Source organism: Hipposideros armiger, unplaced genomic scaffold (genome assembly GCF_001890085.2).
Source record: "Hipposideros armiger isolate ML-2016 unplaced genomic scaffold, ASM189008v1 scaffold_377, whole genome shotgun sequence".
Taxonomy (NCBI): Eukaryota; Metazoa; Chordata; class Mammalia; order Chiroptera; family Hipposideridae; genus Hipposideros; species Hipposideros armiger.
Genome location: NW_017731727.1, coordinates 919061 through 943342, shown reverse-complemented (window position 1 = coordinate 943342; position 24282 = coordinate 919061). Strand labels below are relative to the sequence as shown.

Sequence of the window (24282 nt, the reverse complement as noted above, 5' to 3'; positions counted from 1 at the left end):
CCACAAGGACTGCAGCCCACGCCATCGCCGGCGACTCATGGCAGCCCAGCTCCAGGTTGAGCTGTTGTTCAGCATCTCAGCTGCAGAGGGCAGTGTCACTGGCCCTCATATGTGGGATCCGAACCGGGGCCCTCTGGCATCCCAAGTGAGTTCTTAACCATCGCGCCACTCGGCCGGCCCCTGCCCTTGTATCTTAGTTTTTTACACTCAACAACTATTTTTTGAGGGCTCCTATGTGCTAGGCATTCTGCTGGACTCTGAGACTACATGAGTAAATAACAGTCCAATAAGTAGAAGTCTCTGTCCTTGAGGAGTGTACATTCTAATGAGGCAGCGAAGGAAAAGACAGACAATAAATGAGTAAATAAATGAGTCAAGAACAAGTTCATAGTGGTAAGAGATACATAGAAGACATAAAAAGGTAAAATGGTGGAGTGTGGATGGGGAATGGAGTGGGCTGCTTTGGAAAGTGGTCAAGAAGGGCCTCATTGAAGAAGTGCGTATTCTGAGGGAGCAAGCCATGTGAGGGTCAGGATCATTCTTTCTGGCTGAGAGAGCGTAAGTGCCAAGACCCTGAGTTTGAAAAAAGCTCAGAGCTTTTGAGGAACAAAAAGAAGGCGAGTGGGTGGGAGCAGAGTGAGCAAGGCCAAGAAACAGGCAGAGAGAAGTCAGATCATAAAAACTTTTGTTAGTCAAATGTAGCTTTTATGTTAAATGTAGCTTTTATGTTACATGCAGTAGCAAGCCATTAGGCTCTGACTTGTATTTTGAAGATCCCTCTTGTGTGTGTGTGTGTGGGGGGAGCGAAGGGGAGTGGAGAATGTAGGGAGGGTGCAAACAGAAGTTACTACAACAGTACAGGTGAAACATGGTGGTGGCTTCAACTAGGGTGCATAGAGCGTGCGCTCTTAACAACAAGGCTGCTGGTTCGACTCCCCCATGGGATGGTGGCTATGCCCACCTGCAACTAAGATTGAACACAGTACCTTGAGCTTAGAGGCCCCAAGCTGCCGACGGGCAGCCAGATGGCGACTGGCGCCCTCCACCACTAAGGTTGAAGAACAACAACTTGGCTGGTCCCCCTTCCCCAATTCCCCAATTAAAAAAAAGTTACTAAAAATAATCTCAAATATTAATTTTCCTTTTTAATGTGGCTATAACATAGTAGCTCACATTATATTTCTATTGGACATCACAGGTATAAAGTACTTTGCAAGTGAGTTAGGGAAGATGGTTTGCACCTTCCTTTGTGAACATTGCATATTGCGTCTAGTTACCTCACATCATGCTCGTAAGGAAAGCTAGGTGGGCTGGGCTTATCTCCTTGCACTTATGAGGAAACCATGATCTGAATGGATGAAGAGGATTGTCCAACGTCACACAGCAAGTTATTGTCAGAACTGAGACTAAAATTCAGCTGTTTTGAATTCTAGCCAATTCGGGGCTTTTTCCCCATACCATACTGCCCCCTACAGTCCAGTTCATTCTTGTCAATATGGTGGTAGATTTATGATCTCTGGTATTGGAGGGTTCACCGGCTCAGGCTCCCTTTCTCTCTCTCTCCCTCCCTCCCATTCTCTTCCCAGTTCTACCTCAGAGGATTCCCCCTGCTGCAATTTCACCCTGCTCTCTTTTGTCCTGTAAAAGAAAGAAAGACCGGCTGACAACAATGCCGGATGATAAATTGCAATACCGTTTCAAGCTCAGCACTGCCAGTGTTTCACAGTGTGGGTTGAAAAACAGAAACCCCTGTAAAGACATCCAAGCTGAAAAAAATATCTCCCTTTATAGAGGACAGCATGTTTTCAGAGGTTGGGAATCAAGAAACCGGAGTTCTCAGCCCACTTAGGCATAAATTTGATGTGCAACCCTGGCCAAATCATGTAGCTCCTTCACTCCTAGCATCTCTATCTGCTGGGAACATTCCAAGGTACCATACGTGCCTTCTGACAGAAAAGTTGTGAGAAAAAAGGTGGTAATGTGTTTCAGATACTCTGGGCTTTTCAGAGGAAACACAATTCTAAAAAACCAAAGTCCTCACATCAGCTTCCAATTATCCACACTCACTGAGAAACAAGGCAGTGCTGAGGATGGAAATCTCCAGGGAATCCAAAATGTTCCCTTTAACCATTTGTTTCCTTTTCATCTGAGCCTAGACCTTTGCAGGAGCGGCTGACAAGTGGCCAACCTGACAGATTTAGGCCTCACCTTCTTTCTCTCGCCCCCTTTGCAGTGACCAAATACCCCTGATTTTCTGGCTCAGTCCCAGCTTCACACAGTCACCCCATCATCCCCACGAGCACACTGACACCTGTAGGCCACAGGTACTCTCACAGAGATTGTCAGAATCAATACCTGTGTGCCCTCTGTCCAAGGGACCAGAAAACACAGGGTAAGGCAAAATGGAAGAGATGAAGGGAGAGAGAAGAGAAGAAACTGGCAAATCCTGAGGTACCTACTGAGTGGATCTGAGGCAGCTACTGGGCAGGTGGGGTTCTCCGTCAAACACCAGGCTTTCCAGGTACTTCAGGTGGGTCCTTTGGAGGAGGAGCCCCAGCTTGTCAGACTTAAGCTGGGCCCTGAACCCTGGCACCCCAAGGGGCAAGAGCAGTGGTGTAACATGGCCAGAATTGAGAAAGACTTCCCTAACCTCTCAAGTTTCAAATCTCAAGTCACCTTCACAGTGCTAAGTATTATAGAACAGATTTCTGCAATTTAGCTTCCGAAATATCACCACAAATCCCTCCCCACCTCACTCCCACAGCCTCACTCCCCTTTTCATGGCTTCAGCGTCCCTCCTGACTTTCTCAGTTAGAGAAGCCGCCCTTGCTGTGGAGGGGGCATCTAGCCATGTCCCTTGCCTTCACCGGGGCCGTGGGGAGCCCTTTGCGTTGGGGGAGAAGCTGGAGCAGTGTGTGACAGCGTGGTGGCCTGCCTCTTAGGGGAGCACGCCTCCGAGGACCTGTGACCAAAGTGTCTCTCACTTGAGAGTGGGGCGTGACACCCCCTGGTTGCAGCCTAGTGTTTGCAGCTTGCCTCTTTCTTTCTTTTTCTTTTTTATTTAACTATTTTTAATTTTTATTTATTTTTTATATTTAGTTTTTAATTATAGTTGAAACACAATATTATATTGGTTTCAGGTGCACAACATAGCGATTAGATATTTATATACCTTGTGAACTATCACAGCGATGTCTAGTACCCACCTGGCACCATACAGAGTTATTACCATATTATTGACTATATTTCCTATGTTGTACTTTACATCCCTGGGACTCTTTTTATAACTCAGCTTGCCTTTTTCTTGCACGACCCTCCTCACCCTTCCTCAGTGACCATGTCATCCCCCCTTACTCCTGGCCATGTGACTGAAATTGACTTATTTGCCAAGCCACTAATATCTTTGAACCAAAAATGTCAGGAGACAAGGACCCTGGAGATCAGGCCTATAAACAGCTAAGCTAGTGCTCTAATAAGGCTTTCCTGGCCACGAACTAGAAGGGGAGTAGGAGCGGTGGGTGCAGGACAGCTCGTGACGAGGACTGGTTGTCACAGGGCCTGGTCCCAGGACATCTTGCTAGAACAGCTTGTTCAGCAGGGCCCTGTACGGTGCCTCTCTGTGCTGAGAGACAAGCTGAGCCTACAGCCCAATATCTTCCCAAGTTGTATTTTTGATTGGCTTTAACCCACACTCACAAATTACTTTCTTTAATGTTTCTTTTGTTTCCTGTTGAAACTTTTTGTGTTTTTATTTTCGTTCACCTTGTAGCGCAAGTTCTCAGACCTTCTGCCTGAGAAAGCAAGAGTCCAGCGGCTCTTTCTGCTTTCTGAAGGAGGACAAGGCCCCCTTGTTTTTATGACTGTGGCAAGATAGGCGGGAGGCATGAGACAATTCCTGGACATTCTTTCCTCGGCCCTTTGTAACAGTTTTGTTCTCTGGGTCATTATTCCATTTAATTCATCAACAATGTATTGGACTACCTTGTATGTATTCGGCCTGCAGTGATGTGCCTTGGAGGAGACTGGAGTGTGATATAGGCCTTCTGCTTACGAACTTTCACATATAACCCCTCTTAGCGCTTTAAGTGTTTGGAGCAACATGGGCTGCCAGAGCTTCCATCGTCCAGCCAGGGAAGGCTGCATGAGGTGTTTGACTTCAGAGGCCAATTAGACACATTCCACCAGGTGGCAGCATGCCTTGGTTTCCAATTTGAGGTACAGAATGAAGATTTCAAATAACTTTGCATTTAGTTTCACCCCCAGGCCTTTCAAATAGAAATCCTATTTAGCATGCGTTCTCAGCTGTTTGACACACAACTGTAGATGTAAAGAAAAGCAAATAGAAACCAAAGCCTGCTTTGAACCAGGCCTTTCACAGACACACACTCTCCCCCAATAAAAAGACAATAAAACAACCAACATTAAAAAACAAAAACACCTTGGGCCTAGAACGCCAAGGGCTATTCAAGCCAGTTTTCAGTACCCATGGGAATGCTCTGGGTACACAAGAGGCAGTAAAAACTACAGATGGGATTGGAGCAGTGCCTTCACCCTTTGTGAAGCTGAGCCAGGTCACAGCAAGAGGACAACAGGTAATATGCCACAGTGACATGTAGCATCTATCACACACTTACATGTAAGAAAGCTTTGCTGCCTCCTTTACACTCACAATAGACCTAAATGTTGTTTGCCAAAATCTACCTTCCAGAAAGTCAACATTTAAACAAAAATTACAAAATGGCCTCAATTCAGTTTGCTGTGAAAGACTTTATCCACTTAGGTAATGAACTCTTCTGTATCTCAGGGGCCCAGAATATGCTTGCCTTCGACCCAGAGGAGAGGAAGCTCTTTCTCATTCACTCTGCTTTCTGGATTTTTGCTTCTCCATAGAGAATCCCAAAGTCATGTCCTTGAGGGCTGTAAGTCATGAGGGCTGTAAGCTCTCACCTACCGTGAGCAGGGCAAGAGGGTTTGGAGACCATGTCACAGTCCCCTTTGGAATGCTCCTAGGGCCTGCAGGATTCTAGACCACACCGAGAATATTGCAGTCATCATGTCTCCAATGGGCAAAAGCTCCCTCCTCTAATAATGACTCCCAAGGAGTAACACAATTCTCCATTCGTGGGTCAGAGAACCAAGCTCTTAGATGGTGGAAGGCAGCCTGTTCTCATGGAAAGGATGCTTAGCACTTCTGAGTGTTAGTCTCCCCACCTGCAAAGTCTACGAGGTCAGATATTTCAATATTTCTATGCTGTTAGTCCATGTTGCTATAACTACATGTAATAGTGTTTGGGGGAGAAGATATTACTTTTGGAACCAAAAGGGAACCTTAAATGAGTGGTCCAAATTATATTCAGGCCTTATGTGCTCCTCAGGCAGTAACAACAGAGTCAGCATGGTAAGCCCCCCCAGTGGGACAGTGGAGCCGGTTTGAAATTACCTACTTGTTTTGCATGCAGTCAGGAGACCTATGAGGAAATGAATGTTATAACTTATGGTTTCTTTTTTTCCTATAGGGATTTGGAACTGCTGGCGAAAAAGGAGAAAAGGGAATCCCTGGTCTGCCAGGACCTAGGGTAAGAACCTTTAATGGTGCTTGCCTGGGTCTGTTAAGTCACCCGGTCCATTTTAGTCCCTGTTGGCATCTTTATGCTATGTAATATGATAGCCACTTAAGCCTCTCTTGTTTCTCTTCCTCACACTTCTGGCTTGTCCCTAAGACTTCCTTCTCTCCACTCTGCCCCATTCCCTTGACTTAGCGGCTTCCTTGAATAAGACATGATGTACCCCTTACACTAGGTGACACCTCAGCCTATTTACTCTCCACGTCCTCATGTATAATTATCTTTTGAGCTAAGTAATTTTGTGAGTGTTGTCTTACTTTCATTTCATTCTATCCTGAGGGAATGTGGGCAAGGGTGTGTGTGTGAGAGGCGGATCATGAATGGAAGAAAGAGGGCCAAGTACAATCTCTATGGAACAGAAACAAGCTTGGGAAGTTCTAGAACATAGTGATATTTGGAGTGAATATTTTCCAATAATAATCTTACTTCAAGTGGAAAAAAAGTACTGTTAGCCTCTCTGATCCTTAGCTTCAGGCACCTGGATCTTAGGCTGTAAGCAATTGGATAACCTTAGCCTTAAAGAAGTAACATTTCAGAAAATCGTGTTTTTAGCTTGGTCATGAAACTTGTTAAAGAGTCTTTTGAGTACTCAGCAATGTTCACCCATTACCATTACCCTGCCATTTCTTTCTCCACTTTTCCCTACTCTCTTGTCTTGAAAACGCATAATCACCAACAAAGAATGCATCTGGGGTGAGAGACCGGTGGCCCTTCCACAATCTATTTAAAAATCTCATGACTTGGAACGAATGCAGACTAAGTATAATACCACCCAGCCCTTCTACCAAATTCCACCTAGTACTTAAAATGTTTCCATTTATTTAGCTCTTTAAAAAGTTCTGTGTGGCTATTCAGCCTGATGGATTAGTGTTTAGAAAGAAGTCATTAAGCTAGGTCTAGGAACATTCTCTTACCTGATTTTAGGAGAGGCCAAATCCTGAACTCAGTTGGATAGCTTTGTTATGTAAGTCTAGTGGCTTTTTCAAGTGCGAGCTATTAATCTTTCTAAGGTGCATTTATTCTCTTTACAGGGTCCCATGGGTTTAGAAGGAGTCCAAGGCCCTCCAGGGAGCCAGGTATTTTGGTTACTATCATTAAAGCCTGGGTGTATAAAATCTGAAGCAAAAGGTCCCATTGCTTTACTGAACATGACCATCAATCCAAAGGGAGACACTGTTTGTAATGCCAATTGTCCACCTCCTTGGATTGGTATAATCCCAGCCGCTCTCTTCTTCTGTCTGTACCCAAATAGATGAGTATCTAGTGTTAAGTTTGGTGCCATGCCATGCCATGCTATGATGCAGCCATTCTTGAACATGTTATCTGGGCCTAGCAAGGCCAGCCCACTTGTATTCATCTCTAGCCTTATGGCCCTTGTACTTCCTAACATGCAAGTTGGCGACCTAGTGTGCCATATTGCCTTCTGGAACATTTTACAAATGCCAGGGTTGGGTTGAATCTGCACATGCCTTGGAATGCCCGCCAAGATCCCTGTGCCATTTCCCTTGGCTTAACCCCCAAACCAGCCCCTCTTATGCTCTTAGACATTCAATTTAGTTGTAAGTATGTTTCTTTCACAGGGCAAGAAGGGGTCCTCAGGTTTCCCTGGGATTAATGGATTGCCAGGAATTAAGGTAATGTTGTTGGGAGGCGAAAATCCAGGATCAGGGAGGTGGAAGGGTGGAGAATCGCCATAGACGCTGTTTAGTCCATTTGGGCTGCTATAACAAAATATTGCAGAGTGGGTGGCTTATAAATAACAGAAATGTATTGCTCACAGTTTTGGAGACGGAACGCCTGAGATCAGGGTGCCAGTAGGGTTGGGCTCTGGTGAAGGCCCTCTTCTAGCTTGCAAACTGCTTGCTTCCTGCTGTGTCCTCACAGGGTGGAAGGGGCGAGCTAGCTCGCTCAGGCTTCTTTTATTAGGGCACTAATCCCAATCGTGGGGGCTCTGCCCTCATGACCCAGTCAACTCCCAAAGACCCTACCTACTAATACCATCACCTTGGGCATTAGGTTTTCAACATGAATTGAAGTGGGGGGCACAAAGTTTCAGACCACAACAAATGCCTGTCTATGAGATGAAGTTTCTTTATTTTTTTAATATTTTGACATTTTAAATGTCACTCTTTTTACATGAAATGTATGCATCCTGTTTTGAACACACAAAGCTGGTAAACATTCTTTAGATATTACTTGATCAGTGGTAGACTAAAGGGATGGACTGTGGGAGCTAATCTAGCCCTACAAGGAGGAATATTTTGTTACTGACATTACTTAGAATTGCCAACTTTTCAGTTTCATTATTGTTCATAAATTCTCTACAAATAGTGCTTCCCTGATTGCCTGCACCTGGGGCAGACAACTCCCACTACCCCACCCTGGATATGCCACCGAATCTGATTCTGGTAACTGAATCCCACTTTTGCATGAATTAGGACTCCTTTGACTTCTCTGCCTGGCATCATCCACTAACAAAGGCAGTAATAGTAGCAGAGTCCCAGGCCTGCTAAGAGTAGGAAAAAAGTTAAAACTCTGCTCCCTCTTTGCACCTCCTGGGTGCAGCCATGTTGTCTATTCCTGTGATATGTTTCTCAGGCCCAAAAGCACATTGTCCTGGTTGCGAAATAAAATTGGGATTCCTTGTCCTTGACAGGTTTGCAATTGAATGTCAGGCCTCTGGCCTGCCTTTTGTTGCCTTCATCTTAAATTGACAGGACTTTGAAATTAACCTGTGTACTAGTTGGCCCTGGAAATCAGGGGTTACATAAGGAGGAACCTTTTATTTTCCTAGGCCATGGCTTTGAGGACACATAGATCTTGGGTAATGAGGTCACGGAAATATTTATGTTTAATGTATTTAATCTTTGCAGGGCGAAAAAGGTGGCATTGGTCGGCGAGGCCCAGATGTTTTCATTGATACAAATGGTGCTGTGATCTCAGGTGCAACTTATCATTGATTTGAGCAGAGAAGAAAAGACAGGGCGTTAAAGTCCATTTCCCTTGTAATTGTTAAAAGAATACTTTGTCAGCCACTGGATTCCTGCTGAACCTAACACTCCCAAGGGTCCCTCATGGGTCCTGAACTCAGACAATGACGCTAATGTCTTGGGGAAAGAAGCCAAGCCCTAAACTCCATTTTTGTATTGGGTCCACCAAGACTAGGATTTGGGTTGGCCTGGGCCTGGATTTGCTAAAAATGGTTCTAGTGATGCTTAGGGAAGGATTGATATCCTTGCCGGATAAGCTGACTTCAGCCTGATACCATGGGACACTCAGGGTCTCATCTACATGACCGCATCCATGCTTGAGCTTGACCATTTCATTGGAAGTGGAAAAGTATCTTTTGCTAGGGGAGCAAGTGGTTGACAGCCCTCAACAGTATGACGCTTTGAGTTTGTCTTCACCTCTCCTTGTTTTGGTTACTGTGTGTACCCAACTCTTCCTATTGCCTTCTCCAAATATCCAGATGCCCAGTGTTCCCAGCTACCTCTTGCTTGACCAAAGGCTTCTACGATAGTGCCTATTCCACCTGGGTCTTATAAATTATCTCTCTCCTCTCATCCTCTCAGGCCCATGCTCTGTCTGGTAAACTCATGAAAGCAGAGATGTCAATGTTTGATAGTGGCTTCCTGTGGTCCACTCCCAGGAAACCTCTGTGTAGAACCTGAACAGTAGAATGTAACACCTTAACCCAAATGGTAGACATTTGAGGCATTACAAGAGATTACTAGTAGTAGTAGTAGAAGACACTTCCTAGTACTTACCAGACCTTATCATGGAAGGCAAGCCCTGGCCAGACCAGTTCTGAACACTAGTGGAGCCTTAGTTCAAGTAAGCCCATTATCGTGTGAGGCCATTAGCATCTGGGAGCCCTATGACGGGCAATAAAGGCACTTCTAACTGAAGACATCTTCGTGTAACTCTTCTTAGGCATTTTGTGGCATTTCTGGACCTCCTCTGGGTTTTCTTACTACTTTTTTTTTTCATTGCAATGTCAGGTTATCCTGGAGACCCCGGTATGCCAGGCCCTCCGGGACGTAAAGGCGATGAAGGCATCCAGGGCCTGCCTGGCTCTTCCGGCACACCCGGCTTACCAGCTTTACCAGGTGAAACAAACTAATTCACCTCCTGCACAAATCAGTCCCTTCTCCACTCTGGTGCCCAGCATCTCCTTCTATACCTCTGGTCTGGTACATACCTAGCCAAAGTCAAAGGAAAGGTTGACTGTAGTCACTGAGCTCCCCACTGCCAGCCCAAGGCTAATGTATATGAAGAGAGGGCCTGGGTGGCAAGCTTTCCTTTGGCCTCGATAATGTACCATAGCTAAACAGGCAATTCCGGACTATCACTGAGGTTTGCAGCAGCAGCCAGAGGGGCCTGGGTTGGACTTCCAGAGCCCTGTCACTCTTCTGAGGATGTGCCATCCCAGTTGATGTTTTCCAATAGGGAACAAAAAAAAACCCAGAAGAAAGCTTGTACCTAAACCCTCACTCTGTGCATAACTCAGGCACTACATGGCCCCATCACCCTATGGATGGTACCCTTATAACAGTCATTGGAGGGGAATACCCATATGACATTCTGTAGTAGTAAAAATAGAAAAGACATACCAGAGTCTGGGAGGCAGTGACGTCTCAAATATAAAACCTCTGGCATTACTTTTAAAGGCACCAGCTTCTAAATTCCTTAGAGATGGGCCTCTGTAAGGATACCTGTGCTTTAAGACAGCCACTTGGAAGAGGTACAGCTGATCCCAACACCAAAGTGGAAAACATCAAGAAGTGGGAGGCTAGAGACCCAGGTTTCCCTCTCAGGTTTGCCACAAAGAAGCTCTGTGCCCCTATGTTTTTTCATGTCTTTGCGCCTTAATTTCCTAAGAGTTTAGGCTAGATGATTTCTAAGGATACTCCTCACTCTAGTGCAAGAGAAGGGAAATGCTTTCCCAAAATCTTCCCTTGGAGTTAATCTCCAACATGTGCCACTGAGTAGAATACCCCTGAAGAGTAGGTAGGGTGATATGATTAGCATTTTTGTGTGGGCTTATCTTTCCAGGTATGCCAGGTGCCCTAGGTCTCCAGGGAGTCCCTGGACTGAAAGGTGACAAAGGAAACCAAGGTCGTACCACAGTTGGGGCAGCTGGCCTTCCTGGTAAAGATGGTTTGCCAGGCCTACCTGGCCTACCAGGCCTACCTGGCCCACGTGGTAAGTTGTTCATTTCTCTCTTTGGTCTTGAGATTCAGGTGTGGTCCAGACTGCAGAACAGTCATAATTTTTGAGGGAGGGAGAATTTCACAGATGAAACAGCTAAGACAGGGCACGTGATAACTGCAAAGGGGCAGTGATGAAGGCCCCGTCCTCTGTGAGTCAGAGCCCTGCCTCTACAGGTTAGCAACCACAACAGTCACAATGTTCATCAAGAAACAAGCAAGCCAGGGCCATTTCAATGACCAAACCTACCTACCTAATGCCTTCTGTCTTTTGTACTCATTTCATTCCATGCTTCACTGTTCTCAGGCCTCTCATCTTGCAGCTCCTAAAGAAGAAGCATTGGCTCTTGCAAGTCTTCCCTGGTCTTCAGGGGTGGGCTGAGAGCCTGAGAATTGGGCAGCCAGGCACGGATCCTCAAGGTGGCTGCTAAAAGCCCCCACAGGGCTTATTCTCCATAGAACTTCTTCTTGAGTATGGGATTCTAGATTCTAAAAGGAAGACTGGAAATGTGCCCAGCATGTTTCTTTGTAACCTGAATCCCATGACCACTGCACTTTGCATCTATTTCCTCTTTTGTCCTAAGAGGACTATCTGGGACATACATTGAGACTGCTGAGTTACTGAAGCTGCCTTGGTCATTCCTATATCCCCAGGGTCTGGTCCAGTGCCTAGAACATGGTAGACATTCTGTAAGTAGTAATAGAGTGAATCGAGCCAATATAGGTTAAACTTGTTCCAGACTTCGAGTCCCTGTCTTGGATTTTTTTGGGGGGCGGGGTGGGGGCGGTGGCGTGCAGTCTCTGCTCTGGTTGTTGAGCCTTGAGAACCTAGAACTTAGCTGCTGTGCTGAGTCAAATGAACCCAGACTTATGTAAGGTGCCAATCTTTTATGTTTCTTTTTACTGAAGGTCCAGCATTTGAGACTGGAACACTACAGAACACACAGCCAGGGATCCCTGGCCTCCGAGGAGAGCGAGGTCCAAAAGGAAACCAAGGCCTCAAAGGAATGAAAGGTGATTTTGTCCCTTTGGGGTTTTTTTTCCCACACTCTGTGGGGAAGGCTTTCTGGGGAATGAGCAAACCAACAGCCTTAAGAACCTGAACAGAAGCAATCTTGGATCTTGACTGGGGATTTGATTGTAGGATTATTGGAAGTGCTATATTTAGGGCTCTAAGACTAAGGTTGGCATTCAAGGTCACACAGGACAAAGTAGCTCACATGCTGCTCTCCCTACCCCCTCCACTAGCAGAAGCTATGCCAGCAGCCCATGGTGTTAACTAACACATGATGCAACCCCTCCATTTGCAAATCCAAGGGCGGAAGTCACTTATCATCACCTTCAGCCTGAACGAAAGGGCTCTGAACCAGTCAAGATCTGGCACTCTGAAAAAGCCAACTGGCTCCAGGAAAACAGCTTCAGGCCCCACTGAAGGACTGATTGGTTACTCTGGCCTTCAGCTGTACTGCTGTCTCCATCTTCTTGCTGCTTTTGGATCATTCCTCCATTTCATACTCTGAGAGGAAGATGCTAAAGCTCAAATACATCAATTCATTATAGTTGCAGGCCAGGCCAGGGTGGAGGGAGAGGTGAAACTACTGGCTGAAGAAAGGTTTCGGGATACCCTAGTGGTTTTGAGTACCTGAGGTCTCGCCTCTTCGCTCAAGTAATTCACGACTCTCCTCCAACTCAAACAGAAAGGTCCTAACTTACTCCTCTTTTTTCTCAGTGTCCTGTTATAAAATGTCACTACCTAAGTATAGGAGTTAGTTAAGAAGTTTTTGAAAGCTTCATCTCTACTATTCACATCCAAGGAAGACTATTTGGAGCAAAGGACATTTAATTGCAAGTCTTGACTTAGGATATTAACCATGGCCCTTCCCTGACTCACTACAGATCTAGTGTACTTCTTGATACCATTCTCATGCCTTAAAGAGGGACAGCTCTAATGCTTCATCTTCTATACTCCCACGGGGCCAGAAGATTTTCTCTAACACTGATAGTGATTCTCAGGCTTCACTATACATGAGAATCACCTGAGGAAGATTACTAAAACTAAGATTCTTGGGTCTGGCCTCCTGAGAGTCTGAATGACTTGACCTGGGGTGAGGCCCAGCAAACTAACTGCCTTATAAACAAGCATCACAGGTGACCCATGCAAAAGGTTCATGGATCACACTTGAGAAATGCTCATTTTGAGAACAGACTGTTCTCTCAGAGTTTTCAGGCATTATCACTTTTCTAAAAGTAACAAGAGGCCCTTCAGGATCTTATGGGAACCCAGAGTCAGCTATGTTGGTCCAAATTCTCATTTTCCAGACTGTAAGCATTGGAGGTATAGGTGGCCGGGCTACCGTGCTAGTGACTCCTTGATACCTCTTCAGGTGCTTTGCTGAAAACCCTATCACCAGTTTATTTGGCATTTATCTCTTTGTACAAAAGAAAAAGGGAAAGACATTTTGGTGAAGAAAATCTTTGAGTGTCTTGGATTCTAGGTTGTCAGCTGATTAGCATAGGTCAGTGGTTCTCAATGCCGACTGCACATTCGACTCACTGATGGCTGGGCCCCATCCCATATAATGAAATCCAAATCACTAGCGCAGATGTGCTTTGATGGAGAGTGAACCTAGTTCATTTGAATCTGTTCACAAGACTTTTGATTGCCTCCATGGAGTTGATTAAGTCACAAATTACAACCGTCAGGTCTTCCTTCTTTTTGGAAAGATGGCCCGCTTTGTTTAATGTTGTCTTTTATTTTCCCCCAGGGGACTCGGGTTTTTGTGCTTGTGATGGTGGTGTCCCCAACACTGGACCACCTGGGGAACCAGGCTTGCTTGGGCCACCAGGTCACATAGGCCTTCCAGGTCTTAAAGGACCCAGAGGAGATCCAGGCTCCAGAGGCACACAGGGCCCATCAGGGGCTCCAGTAAGTCTGGCCAAACTTTGGCCCTGAAGGTACAATGAGAGCGTTCAAGTACCCCTCACTCCTTACCAGTCACTTTCCCAAGATGCATAAGAGAAAGATGAGATAAAACAAAGCTTCAGGTTTTTTATCTTTAATATGAAGAAGTAAGACTAGATGATCTCTAAAGTCCCTTCCTACTTTAACCTACCTATGCTCCCTCCCTCCCTCCCTCCCTTTATCCCTCCTTTCTTTCCACAAAATTATTTGCATTTGCCTAGCACTGTGCTGGGCCCTGAAGATGAAATTGGAATTAAGACAAGTTTACCATCTTCAAAGATTTCAAAATTTAGAAAGGATAAGGAAATAAATGGGCAATGATAATCCAAGATGATGACATAATCAGGTGTGAGAACAGTGCCAAACAGTACCCAAGGAACTGCTTTAGGTCAGACTTATGCTAGGTGCCAGGATTCTATGAAGTCTGCATCTCCTGATCATTCCCTTTTGTCTCTTTGTCAGGGTTTATTTGGGCCTCAAGGTCCTGCAGGTCCCAAAGGAGAGAAAGGGGAATCAACCCTCAGTACAAGATCAGGGATGCCAGGGGAGCAGGGTTATCCTGGCCCCCAGGGGCTCCCTGGTGAGACAGGAGCACCAGGCAAGAAAGGAATACCAGGTTTACCAGGTCTTCCAGGACTTCCGGTAAGTTGATCATTCCTGGGTGATTAGCTCTATAAATCCTCACAACTGACTTGGGGATTCGGGGTGGGGGTGTCTGGTAGCCAATAGACCATGAGATGGGGCAAAACAGAGAGTCCAGAACACCTTTTCCTGCCTCTGCCACTGACACTTTTTGCTTTGTGTTTTTTCTTTCTGTAAGATGGGAATCTTTTTCTCAGAATGGATCACTGTCTCATTGAGTAAATGCCAGTAACAATGGACCATTTCACTTAAAATGCTTCAGCTTCTCAGCAGCTTTCCCTTGCAAAAAATCCATCTGCTTTCTGTGGCCCCCACTGATCTAGAACCTTTTGCAGTATCAGATCACCCAGGGCTACAAGATTCATTCCCACTAACTAAACTCAGAGGAATTCATTCATAAACTAGAGTGACAGAGAATTGCAACAAAAAACAAAGCACTGTTCACGTCGAATAACTCTTTCCTGTGGTCAGAGGACTCTCCAGATAAGTCTCTAAATTGGGATTTCATTCTTTCTTATGTGTTGTCTAGGGAGATGGTGGACAGGGCTTTCCTGGGGAAAAAGGTTTGCCAGGACTCCCTGGTGAAAAAGGCCACAGTGGTCCACCTGGCCTCCCAGGAATTGGGCTACCAGGACCTCCTGGACCACGTGGGCTTCCTGGAGACCAAGGAATAGATGGATTACCAGGGCAACAAGGCCTCCCTGGGCTTCCAGGTGAGTCAGGGAACCAGATGGCTTTGGGCTTGAAAAACTGACCCCTTGTAGAGTATAGATATGACTCAGATGCATGAAATGTGTCATAAGAAGAGACTTAACTGATTATAATCACTACTTTCAGTCCTCTTTAGGGTTTTCTTGTGAAAAAAGGATCACAAGTGTATTGTGGTACACTTACACAGAGCAATATAGATTTCAACTCTACTTAGTGAAAAACTTCCTAACAGAACAGCCTGAAAAACGTAACAGAGCTACCTTGGGAAGTACTGAGCTCATAATCCCTGGACAATTTCAAAGCAGAAGCTCAATGACCATTTTTTATGAGTGCCATCAAAGTAATGAGTGGGAGATTTAACAAGGTATCCTCCAAGTTAATATTATTTGATGGTAATATCATCAGCAGGGAAGAACTTTTCCTAATTCATGAGATCTCAGATTCAGCAGAGAACATAGTTGTATCTAGTCTAATCTCCATTTCATACCTTAAATCCCCCCCATTTATATAAGTTCCATTTCTACTAAAATTTCAGAAATTATACTAAATGACAGGCCTGCTTATAGACTGTGAGGGTGCTATGCTAATAGCTTGCCTTCTTCTATACAACCGGAACAGCTCTTCATCCCAACATCTATGTTTCCACAACTTTTGTGTTTCTATTAGTGGTATCACACTTCTTATAGTCACCTGAAGTTTGAAAACTTGACATTTCTCTCTTATTCTTTATTTGGAATGCTTTTTATATTCTTCCCTTCCTTGTCTTGCGACTAAGCTCTCATTATCTCATTCCTAGCTTATCAAACACCTATATGCTTACCAGAATAAATTGATGATTGAGTGGACAGATAGGTGGATGGATGGATGGATGGATGGATGGATGGATGGATGGATGAATGGATGGACAGATGGATAGATGGAGCGATAGGTGGATGGATGGAGGGATAGATGGATGCATGTATGCATGGGAGAATGGATGGATGAACAATTGGGTGGATAGTTAGATGAGTCATGACAACAGCTTCCTAAGTAGTTTCTCATTTCCTACCTCCAGACTTTCCCCGATTCAATTCTACTATGAACATTGCTGCCAATTTAATATCTGTAAAGTACTGATATCATCATGTTACTCCCCTAGTACAAAGCCACAGATGGTCTCTGCTGAATAGAGGATAACGTCTAAACTCCTTTCTAACCTAACCTTACCTCACACCCTTTATGATTTTTTTTAAAAAGCAAACCTTAAGGCAACAGTATTTTTCGCTGTCCTCAAGCACAAGATATTCATTTCTAATTCCAAGATTTTGCCCATGTGGTCTTTTTTCTGGAATACCCTTCCTCTTTTCTCTATGTAATTGTACCCTATCCATCTTTCAGTGTTCAATATAAACCCTACTTAATACCCTTCCATAAGCCTTCCCTTGACTTCCACAGTATGTCATTTAAATTATCTATTTAATTTATATAATTAAATTATATATTAACTGCTTTCACTTTTCCCAACTGCGTTGTAAGCCTCTGGATACTAAGGATGGTGAGTAATACTTTTTAGCATTTCTCAACCTCTCTAGAATAGTGGAATGTTCCATAGAAGACTAATATATACTCACAGAAAAAAGGTCCTTCCCAATAACCAAGGGGCTATTTCTTAGACCTGTTCCTCCTCTTTCCATTTTGTCACCTTGAAGAACTAAAAAAGAAGAAAGATATCAGGTCTTGTAAAATTTTATTTATTTTAAAATCTAATTTTGTGAATTGGTATGACGAGGAAAATGGTACAGGGTAAAAAATGATGACTCAAGATTCTTAAAACCAAGTCATTATTTCAGTTCACAAATTCCTTTGAAAGCTGTGAGGAATTTATTTATTTTTTTAAGATTTTATTGGGGAATTGGGGGAGGGGGACAGCGTTGGGGAATCGGGGAAGGGGAACAGACAAGTTGCTGTCCTTTTGTTCTTCAGTCTAGTTATGGAGGACATTGCTTCACTGGCCCATGTTGGTATTATCATTGCGCTCTTCCCGGGTGAGGCAGATCGGTCGCCGGCCTCTGGACGGCCACTCACGGCGGCTCACGGCAGCTCACACCGGCTGCCAGCCGTTCACGCTGGTTGCCAGCCACACACGGTAGCTCATGGAAGCCCACTGCAGCAGGGGCTGCAGCCTATGCCTTCGCCGGCGCCTCACGGCAGCCCAGCTCCAAGTCGAGCTGTTGTTCACCATCTTAGCTGTAGAGGGCAGTGTCACTGGCCCTCATGTGGGATCCGAACCGGGGCCCTGCTGCTCAGAGTTGGTGTGCCAAACCAGCTCTTATCCAACGCGCCACTCGGCCGGCCCAGGAATTTTAACAAACAAAATCATTCTGCCTTTTGGAAGTCCTGGTAAAAGCTATAGCTTTGCTTCCAGCTCTGTTCCCAAAGACATTATTCATGGTCCTTCCACTGCTCCTCCACCAACTGGGCCTTCATTCTGGGTCTACCCATTTTGCAGGCAAGTAGGTTTTAAGTTGAGTTATTGTAACATGGTACCTATAAACTTACAAACACTGAGATCTGGATATTCTCAACATTCCAACTGCTTGTAAACAGGCTCAGTAAACAGAAGGAAGCCGATGGGATGATTTTTATCCCAAACTTCATTAGTCCCTAATGAAGGGATTTCATAGAAAGTTCTTAAGAATATAGAGATATAGTAAGCTGTAGCCTGGGAAATGCCTTATGCATAAAATGTTCTTGTTGTAGCGCCAAGACTTTCCAAAAAATTATTTCAATTGAGAGCATTAGCTTTCTTTTTCTCTCCATGGCAACCAAATAGAACTCTTCAAACCTAGCTTTTTTTCTACACAATTTTTGAAACACATAATCTGTGGGCCCCAGACATTTGCTTTGTGGCCATTACTGCTGCCATGATAAATGAAGATGCTGTTCCTAAATGCACTCACTCCAACCAGTGGTGGCCCAGGCTAGGACAGCTGCCTTGCCAGGAAAAGGGAATGTAGTCATCAGAAGCCTTTCAACCTAGTAGCGTGAATTATTACAAACCCTGGGCAAGCAGACAACGGGCTGTTCCCAAAGAGGCTCTGGTCCAAATGCTCATAGTCATCGATCACCCTGGTTGTTCCTGAAAGTGGCTACTGTGTCCTTGATCCTGTGTGGGTGCCAGCTCTCTCCACTCACTCCAGACAGGGAATTTGATTGGTGGGCCTACCTGGGTTGCAGACAAGACTTTCCTTGGACCTCAAGGAACTTCTGTCCTGGTTTAAAGTTGTTCTTTACTTGATCGGTCTAGGTAACTGCTGCTGCAGGGAGAAGGTTGGCAAAGGAGACTTAGGCACGGAGGGAGGTGAGAGCTACCTAGGTCAGGAAGTTCTCAAACACCAATGTTGGCAAAAACCCGCTTCCTTTTTATTCACCTATGTCTCAGACACTCACAGCGGCACCACACTGGAGCCCCTGGTTGGGGAGGGATGATCCTAAGGCTGGGGTACAAAGGCTAACACTGACACTGCTTCAGAGGTTCCTCGGCACAGAACTCCTGGGAGGTTGTGCAGGAGCAAGCGGGCATGCAGCCTCTGAGAGGGGCTGATTTCCTTCACCATGCATGCTGATGGCTTGGCTGATCTCTACCTTGAACACCTTCATTTTATGAACTTAACTAGGGCTATAATTTGCCTTGGGAGATGCCTGAAAGGATCCACGCATGTCTGATATTTATTCATCAGACCCAGAGTAAACTGAGATGTTAGAATCTTGATAACCAGAGGAGATTTTTTATTCTGAAGATGAGTTTTGGCATTAATGGGGAAAATTCTGAATAATTAGGTTATCTGTTATACTTATAAAAGAGAACATGAGTAGAGAGCTGATTTCTGCTTGGTTGGGGAGAAGGCTCTGAATTCAGGGATGTAAAATAGAAGACAAGGATATAAAGTAAAAGAGTCAGATACTAGTATGACCTTGTCACCATGTTGCCCCGCTGCTTCGAAACACAAGTGTGGCGTGGTGTACAGGGCTGGTCTGAGGCAAAAGGGATGTATGCCCTTAACTTTCTCTGGTTTCTACTCATCTTCCACTCTATTGTTATTTTTCCTGTCCTGAAACCTTTCCAGATGCCTGTCCTTGGCCTCGTCCTCTAAAGGATATGGTTTTAGCTGGCTGTCACAGGTGAAAAGAATCTATGAAACTGATCTGATAAATTGAGGATGGATGGCTCTGTGTTTGGAGCCAGCCCAGGGATAAAGCAATGAAACTGCAGTGTTTGACACATTGGAGCCAATGGGCTTTTGAAATAGTTGGGGCGGGAGAGTCTTCTGCAGGGTCGCTCTCATGATACCATCTGGGGAGGCAGTTCATCAGGATCCAGACCTGAGCAGAGCACATGATTGGGCAGCCCTCTCCCAGTGAAGAAGCATCTCATCCTGAGGTGCTTGACCATAGAGCATATTTCCGTAATAGGGAACTAACCTTCAGAAATAGCTCCATTATCTCAATGACTAGCAGGATGGAGATGGGTGTGGCCACCTATGGAGGAAGAGCGGGGCTATGGTCATCTCTCCTCCCGTGGAAATATGACTATAGGAGCTTGAGGTGTGGAAGCCAGTTGCTGCTCAGGCTAGAAAGTAGTGTCACTAACCTGACTGAGGTAAAAATCGGGGGATGGTCTTTCAGGAGCACTTCTGAATACTTCTCCTTAAGTAAGTTAATACAAAAACTATTATTCATTGAGCACATACCAGGGTGCCTGGCATTGTGCTAAGTAGTGTTAGCATTGTTTCATATAATCCTCACAAACACCATATGACATAAGTAGCTCCCATTTACATGAGGCTCAGAGAGGTTAAGTATCTTGCCCATACAACTAGTTAGTAGCCCAGCTAGGATACGCACTCAGGTCTGTGTGGCTTCAGAGCTCAACATCTTAGTCAATACATTATACTGTTTAATTCCCAATTTTGGTTTAGGAATAGGACAAGTAGGCTAAAAATACCATCAAGTCTTCATATCAGAAAATAGAAGTGGGATTGGAGGAGGAATGCCAGCCAACTGAGTAAGCAGTCTGAATCGCTGATATACATATCTTTTAAGAAGCACAATTTGAGATTGGTTTTAAGTACAGGCAAAAGCTATAACAGTTTATTAGAACTGTTGGCTCTGCGGCTTAAAGCAGACCTTAGGGGATTGTCTTAATGAATAGGCAAGGCTAATTTTAATTAGCATGACAATTGTTTGTAAATGGCACTTGAGGGAGCCCACATACAATTTGTTTACCAATATTTTATTAAACCTCCCCTCTGTGATCTTATAGACTCTTTTTATTTGCATTATGAATGGGCAAGGAAGAATTTGCTAAGGGAAGGGCTATGCATGCCAATATCGATGTCTTAAATATTAAAACTGACTATCTTTTCTCCCTGAGTAGCAGAGCTGACACTTTCAAGTGAGGAGTTCAGGGGAGGGTCACTGTCTGTCATGGGCAAGAGAGTGGCCTTTAGTGTTTGCCTGGTACAAATCTATGGGTACATTTGACCAGGGACAGTCGATAGCTTTCAGTAGATCTCGAATGAGGTGTGTCAAAAGAACCTGATGGTTTGGGGAAAGCCTCATTACAAGAAAAAGGCAGGCGTGAACTTGAGGGAACTTGGCTTCAAACCCTCCAGTCTTCTCATGTGGGCATAATGGACTCAAGTTCCCATCCTACGGACATTCTCTATATGAGGGCAGGGTAAGTAGGCCATTGCCATTTGCTGCTGTTCCTGCACAGGCCACCGCTGGGAAACCTGTATAGGCAACATCTGCAGCAGAGATGACTGCCTGGCACTGGGCACTGATGCTTTGGGAAGTGACATCCTGGCATTTGGACACTAGGGGCACTCTTATCTGCAAGCAATTGCACTAGGGGTAACTCCCAAGAGCTTCTGATGCCAGGATTCTTCTGCATGGTCTCCCAACTGCTGGGTGGGATAAAGAACTTGGTTGTCTTATTTGATGGAATGAGTAAAGAAACATCGTTCTTGACTCTGGGTTTACCAGGTACCCACCTGTTACCTTTTACAGGTATCATCTTGCCCTGTATTATTCCTGGGTCGTATGGTCCATCAGGATTCCCAGGAGCTCCTGGATTCCCAGGTATGGAATGAGGCCAAAGAAAGTCACTGAGCACACTTATGAAGGCCATAAGCCAAAGGAAGGAAAGTATAGCCCAGTAGCATTTGGGCGTCTACATTCCTCCTGAGAGGTTGGCCTTCAGGACTGAGGAAATAGAATGACTGCTGGAGAGGGTTGTGTGGGTAGGTGAGGATAACAGACAGCCTCTAAGAGACGAGGATTCTTGATTGAACATCACAAATCCTACCTTGCCACACTGACTTTCCTTTCCCCTCACCACACACGTTTGGGTTTTCAGGCCCTAAAGGGGCCCGTGGCACCCCTGGGACTCCCGGCCAGCCTGGATTCCGTGGAAATAAAGGAGAGCCCGGAAGTTCAGGATCATTTCACCTCCCTGAATTGCCAGGTAAGGAAAGGAGCTGCTCCTCATCTGCTTCTTTTGTGCGAGCGTGAGTTTGGATTGTGGTAGCCATCCTCCAATTGTAGGGAGTTGGGTTTGTGCTCTGGCGTGGGTGGGATGGTTTTGATGTCCAACTCAGGCAAGGCAGAGCTAAGAACTACAGAATAACAGCATCTCAGGGCAATAAGGATCATTCAAGTTCAGCTGGTACAACCCCTTCACTTTCAGATGAGGAAACTGAGGCACAAATGGAAAGTGACTTGCCTGAGATCACAAAGCCAGTAATGATAGAGATGGGATTCTGTCAGGTTGTCTGGCTGCCAGTCCTATGGCCGTTTCCTGGATCAACTCCTTAAAAGTCAGAGAAAGAGATTCAGATGAGTTAGAGGGAAGTTGTCCATTTCTAACCCTTTGCTCACACCCTGTCATTTCAACCTGAGCTTCATTGTTCTTCACTGCATCAGTGGTTCTCAGACTATGTTCCTTGGGCCAGCAGCATTAGCATCACCTGGGAACTTGTTAGTAAAGTAGATTCTTGGCCACTTGGCAGACCTACTGACCAGAAGCTCTGGGGTGGGCCCAGCAATCTGGGTTTTACCAAGCACCCCTGCCCCAGGTGACTCTGATGCAAGCCCAGTTTGAGAACCGCCTCTGCTCCAAAGCATGGGCTCCATCTTGGGCCATGCGCCACAGGGTTTACTGGTGCCTCAGTTCCCTCCGCCACCCAGGAAGAGGGAGGCATGTTGGCAGGGGTTAGACAACTCCAGCAGAGGCTGGGCCTTTGGCAGGAGGTCCCAGGTGCAATCCACTTCTTTGGCCACTGGAGGAGCCCCAGGAGTGGGTTGCTGGGCTCTGCCCAAGGCCCGGCCTCGTTGAGCTAGAACCTCCCAGGTCACATGGTCCCTGCCTCTGGGCAAGTCCTCCCAGGACTAGGGACTCCTGACCTTCAAGAGAAGTGACACACATTATTATTTTTTAAAGATGTTTCTTTTTTATTATTGAGGCATAATGGCATATATCATATTAGTTTCAGGTGTACAACATAATGATTCAATATGTGTATATATTGCTAAATAATCACCATAATAAGTCTAATTACCATCCATGACCATACAGTTACAGAATTATTTTTCTTGTGATGGGAATCTTTAATATTTACTCTCAGCAACTTTCAAATATACAATACAGTATCATTAACTATAGTCCTCATGCTGTACATTATATCCCCATGACTTCTTTATTTTATAACTGGAAATTTGTACCTTTTGGCCCTCTTCACCCATTTCCCACATCCCCCACCCCCCACCTCTGGCAACCATCAATCTGTTCTTTGTTATCTATGAGCTCAATTTTTTGTTTTGTACTATTTTGTTTTAATTTGATTTGTTTGCTGGCTTTGTTTTTTGTTTGTTTGTTTTGATTCATGACACACATTATTAATATGTTCGTTTTCATAGTAGAAAAAAAATCTGTCTGAGACCTCTACCCACCTATGGTTTCTAAACCTCCATGGCCTTTTATTTTTGCCTCTTTACATTTAGGATTTCCTGGACCTCGTGGGGAGAAGGGCTTACCTGGGTTTCCTGGGCTCCCTGGAAAAGATGGCTTGGTTGGCAAAGTTGGGAGTCCAGGTTTACCAGGTCCCAAGGGAGCCCCTGGTAACATCGTTGGTGCTAAAAATGGTGCCCCAGGGGAGCGAGGCCTACAGGGATTGCCAGGAGACAGAGGATTTCTTGGAGACTTGGGCTTTCCAGGACCCAAGGGTAACGCTTCTTGTCATGCTTATTTAAGAATCTACAGAGAACCTTTCCATAACCAGTATACTTACAGGAACACTTGCATGAATCTGGGGTGATGGGTTAATTAGGCGGTTAAAATGAAATGTCATGTGTTCAGCCCTGCTCTATGGGGAACTTTTTGTTAAACCACCTGAGTCTATTCTCCTGTCTTAGTACTTCCGGAAGTAACCGTAACCAATAGTCAGATCTCTTGCAAAGCCTCTGATTAACTGCTGGGGATAGCAGCAAGGCTGGAACTGAGAAGACAGTGGCACCTGTGATGCATCTGGGCCAAGCTTTTCGGCTGCCAGTTGGTTTGGTGACCAGTCCCTGCTGTTGATCTGGGCTGCGATGATCTGTCCCTTCATTTCATTAGGTTTTCCTGGGAAGTTCGGCTTGTTAGGCCCCAAAGGTGAGCAGGGCAGCCCTGGAACACCAGGCCACGCAGGACTGCCAGGCCCCCCAGGGCCTAGTGGCCTACTCGGCATCAAAGGCAAACACGGGCTGCCAGGAGCACCAGGCTTTCCAGGCACTTCAGGTAGGTCCTTTGGAGGAGGAGCCCCAGCTTGTCAGACTTAAAGTGGGCCCTGAACCCTGGCACCCCGAGGGGCAATTGCAGCGGTGTGACATGGCCAGAATTGAGAAAGACTTCCCTAACCTCTCAAGTTTCAAATCTCAAGTCACCCTCGCAATGCTAAGTATTATAGAACAGATTTCTGCAATTTAGCTTCCGAAATATCACCACAAATCCCTCCCCACCTCACTCCCACAGCCTCACTCCCCTTTTCATGGCTTCAGCGTCCCTCCTGACTTTCTCAGTTAGAGAAGCCGCCCTTGCTGTGGAGGGGGCATC

The 24282-nt window shown here is 45.4% G+C and overlaps 1 protein-coding gene across 2 annotated transcripts in view; it reads left to right on the top strand.

Annotated features, from left to right (window-relative positions):
• Nucleotides 1-24282, top strand: part of COL4A6 (collagen type IV alpha 6 chain) — a 314136-nt gene that overhangs the window by 269336 nt on the left and 20518 nt on the right. Inside the window, exons 14-28 of one of the 2 annotated variants that reach the window (XM_019662438.1) lie at nucleotides 5517-5576; nucleotides 6656-6700; nucleotides 7205-7258; nucleotides 8498-8567; nucleotides 9626-9733; nucleotides 10680-10829; nucleotides 11744-11848; nucleotides 13600-13760; nucleotides 14259-14438; nucleotides 14968-15151; nucleotides 18436-18489; nucleotides 21201-21272; nucleotides 21550-21657; nucleotides 23193-23414; nucleotides 23806-23967. In XM_019662438.1, the coding sequence (XP_019517983.1) occupies nucleotides 5517-5576; nucleotides 6656-6700; nucleotides 7205-7258; nucleotides 8498-8567; nucleotides 9626-9733; nucleotides 10680-10829; nucleotides 11744-11848; nucleotides 13600-13760; nucleotides 14259-14438; nucleotides 14968-15151; nucleotides 18436-18489; nucleotides 21201-21272; nucleotides 21550-21657; nucleotides 23193-23414; nucleotides 23806-23967 (1735 nt within the window). The remainder of the gene's footprint in view (nucleotides 1-5516; nucleotides 5577-6655; nucleotides 6701-7204; nucleotides 7259-8497; nucleotides 8568-9625; nucleotides 9734-10679; nucleotides 10830-11743; nucleotides 11849-13599; nucleotides 13761-14258; nucleotides 14439-14967; nucleotides 15152-18435; nucleotides 18490-21200; nucleotides 21273-21549; nucleotides 21658-23192; nucleotides 23415-23805; nucleotides 23968-24282) is intronic. The other variant, XM_019662440.1, reaches the window with a different exon arrangement.